Consider the following 1290-nt stretch of genomic DNA (forward strand, 5'->3'; position numbering starts at 1 on the left):
GACAAGCTCTGTAAACACACCAAGTATTTTATGCCCTCCCCACTCAGTACACATTGCACATGTATCAAACCCTGCCAGAGCTTTAATACAAAATAATTTCATTTGCATCATACACTGTTTACTTGACAGAGGGCCTGGTTTTCATAAGAACTCCCACTGAGTCCTTTGGTGCTCTGAGCACTTAATATTTCTGGAGATCATGCCCAAAGGAAATTACACAATGAATACTTCTCCCTGACAACTTTCTGTATGTTTGTTAAGAAGTAAAAATCTAATCAATATTTGTTAATTTTAAAAAAATACCTAAAACCATAGGTGCTAGTACTAACGGTGCTGGGGGGGAAGCAGCACCCCCTGGCTTGAAGTGGTTTCCATTATATACAGGGTTTACAGTTGCATTCAACTGCTTTCAGCACCCACACTATAAACATTTGTTCCTGCACCTGGGACTGAAACAGCACACATGCCAAAGTGAGATGACAAACTGGAGGGAACTCACTTCTCCCTCTCACTGGAAGCAGCATTCAGCGGTACGGTACAGGTGTTTTGTCCGACGTGCCCTGGCTGCTCGTTATGGATTTATGATCCGCTGCATATAAGGGTGGCCTCAGCAGCTTGGAGAGAAGGAATCCCCGCACTCAGGATTAATGTTAGGGCTTGGTCTCATTTTGTCCGGCTGAAGGGTTTTGCTGCGTGCCTACAAATTTCATCCGTGCAAGATGCCTCGACGTGATCCCGAGCCCCCCCTCACCGCTGGGGTGGGGAGACCCCGCCATCCACACGCCCCTTTCCCCTTCCCCCCGCCTGGCAGGGCTCTACGTGGCCATCCGCCTCCCCGCCCCCACCTGCGGTCATTCCCACCCGGCGTGGGGGGACAGGGGGACTGACCTGCACCTCGGTCTCCGGCGGCCACTCGGTGTTGATGAGCAGGTCGTAGAGGATGTTCTCCTCCTCTTCCCCACTGACATCGGCCGCCGCCTCCACCTCCTCCTCCCAGCTCCCCCAGGCAGCGGCCATGCTCAGCCCGGACCCGGATCGCTGCTACAGCCGCTACGGCGCCCGGCAGCGGACAAACCGGCGGGTGGGGGGGGAGGAAGAGAGAGGTGTTTAACCCTTTCCGCTCTGCTGCTGTCTGCGTAGAGCAAGTTGGGCTCGCCCAAAAGCCTTTTGCTCTGTAAGGAGATGGGGCCAAAATGCTTTCCAAAGGTCCCAGCATGTTTATGGAAGAGAGAGCATATTTATTTGAGTATTTAGGCCCCTACCTCCAATTTCATTGGGAGTTAGGGGTCT

General features: G+C 52.6%; 1 protein-coding gene across 1 annotated transcript in view; it reads right to left on the reverse strand.

The window, feature by feature from the left end:
• NBAS (neuroblastoma amplified sequence) overlaps positions 1-1022 on the reverse strand; it is a 381012-nt gene extending 379990 nt beyond the window's left edge. Inside the window, exon 1 of the mRNA XM_026655553.2 lies at positions 889-1022. Coding sequence (XP_026511338.1) covers positions 889-1017 — 129 coding nt within the window. The 5' untranslated portion in view covers positions 1018-1022. The remainder of the gene's footprint in view (positions 1-888) is intronic.
• Between the last annotated feature and the right edge of the window lie 268 nt (positions 1023-1290).

The sequence above is a fragment of the Terrapene carolina genome, unplaced genomic scaffold (assembly GCF_002925995.2).
Source record: "Terrapene carolina triunguis isolate 2854851 unplaced genomic scaffold, T_m_triunguis-2.0 Scaffold42, whole genome shotgun sequence".
NCBI lineage: Eukaryota > Metazoa > Chordata > Testudines > Emydidae > Terrapene > Terrapene triunguis.